A 1,454-nucleotide genomic window follows, 5' to 3' on the forward strand; every position below is an offset into this window, starting at 1 on the left:
CGCGCGCGCGCGAACACATGTGTGTTTGTCCATTGAGTAATAAGCTGATTACTCCAGTACGTACTAGTCAGTCCTTACTAGTCAGCTTATTACTCCAAGGTGTGTCCTAGTATGCATGTATGTGTATGTGTGCGTACGGGCGTGCGTGCGTGCGCGCGCGGGTGTGTGTTTGTCTTAGGATGCGTGTGCGTGTGTTCGCCCCAGTGAGTATGCATGTTCGCGCGCGCACGTGTTTAGCGAACTAAATCCATCTTGCCGCATGCTCTGAACGACAAACACCGTAAATCAACACTATTTCCCCCGAAATAATATTGACCTCGTATATACATATATATATATATTTATACGACCATTTTCAGGTATTTCTCACCCGACGCACCACGATCATTGTCTGCACAACATCCCGGCATGTCAGCACGCAATAGCCGTGACGTCACGGGAAATGCACACCGACGCGCGCCGTTGCCATTGGCAACGATGAGCGGCGCCGCGCAGACGTTACTGCGCCTGTTGCTAGCGGCGACGGCAGCAGCCGCGCCCTCTACCGCCGCGACGTCCTGCATCGACGCCGAGAAGGCGTGCGAGACCAGCATGCAATGCGGCAACGCCAAATTCAACATGGAGCTCGGTTGCAACGAGCTCATCTACCCTGCGGCCGGCGCTCCGAATGTCGGCTGCTCTATGCGATGCCAGCGCGCCCTGGTGTCGCTCGCGTCGACGCCCGAAGGATACGAGTGGTTGGAAAACTGCGACTGCGGGTTGAATCACGGGTGCCGACGCACGCAGGAGGTGTACGCGCGCGTCTGCGCCAGCACTTTCCCGCGCAACGCGACGGGCCGTCAGCCGATCGGCTGTTTGAAGGCCGAGTGGATCTGCAAGAGCAACGAGCTGTGTCGGCATGCGCTGCGATATCATATCGACCACTGCAGAGACATGATCGCCGGACGACAGTGCGCGCCGACGTGCAACGAGAGCATCGCCATCTTGTTTCGTCAGAGCAAGGCCGCCTACCTGCAGACCTGCGTCTGTGACGGAGAACGACCGCAGCCGTGCGAGCGCTGGCGTCGCAACGTCGACCGTCTGTGTCTGCTGATCAGCGCCTCCTACCGGGCGACCGCCGCCGACGTCGTCGTCGTCGTCGCGGCACTCGTGTTAGTTGTCGTCGCGCAGCAGCAGCGGTGGATGTCCTCCTAGCCGCAATATCGACCGTTCGTGCCTGCTCATCAGCGCCGCCTACCGGCCGACCGCTGCCGACGTCGTCGTCGTCGTCGCGGCACTCATGTTAGTTGTCGTCGCGCAGCAGCAGCGGTGGATGTCCTCCTAGCCGCAATATCGACCGTACGTGCCTGCTCATCAGCGCCGCCTACCGGCCTACCGGCCGACCGCCGCCGACGTCGTCGTCGTCGTCGTCGTCGCGGCACTCATGTTAGTTGTCGTCGCGCAGCAGCAGCAGT

General features: G+C 60.2%; 1 protein-coding gene across 1 annotated transcript; it reads left to right on the forward strand.

Annotated features, from left to right (window-relative positions):
• Positions 1 to 477: 477 nt before the first annotated feature.
• LOC106818368 (growth arrest-specific protein 1-like) lies at positions 478 to 1,194 on the forward strand. Its single transcript, XM_014823083.1, has one exon. The coding sequence runs from the start codon at positions 478 to 480 to the stop codon at positions 1,192 to 1,194; it is 717 nt and encodes a 238-aa protein (XP_014678569.1).
• The last annotated feature ends 260 nt before the right edge of the window (positions 1,195 to 1,454 follow it).

The sequence above is a fragment of the Priapulus caudatus genome, unplaced genomic scaffold, assembly GCF_000485595.1.
Source record: "Priapulus caudatus unplaced genomic scaffold, Priapulus_caudatus-5.0.1 Scaffold2186, whole genome shotgun sequence".
Classification (NCBI taxonomy): Eukaryota; Metazoa; Priapulida; class Priapulimorpha; order Priapulimorphida; family Priapulidae; genus Priapulus; species Priapulus caudatus.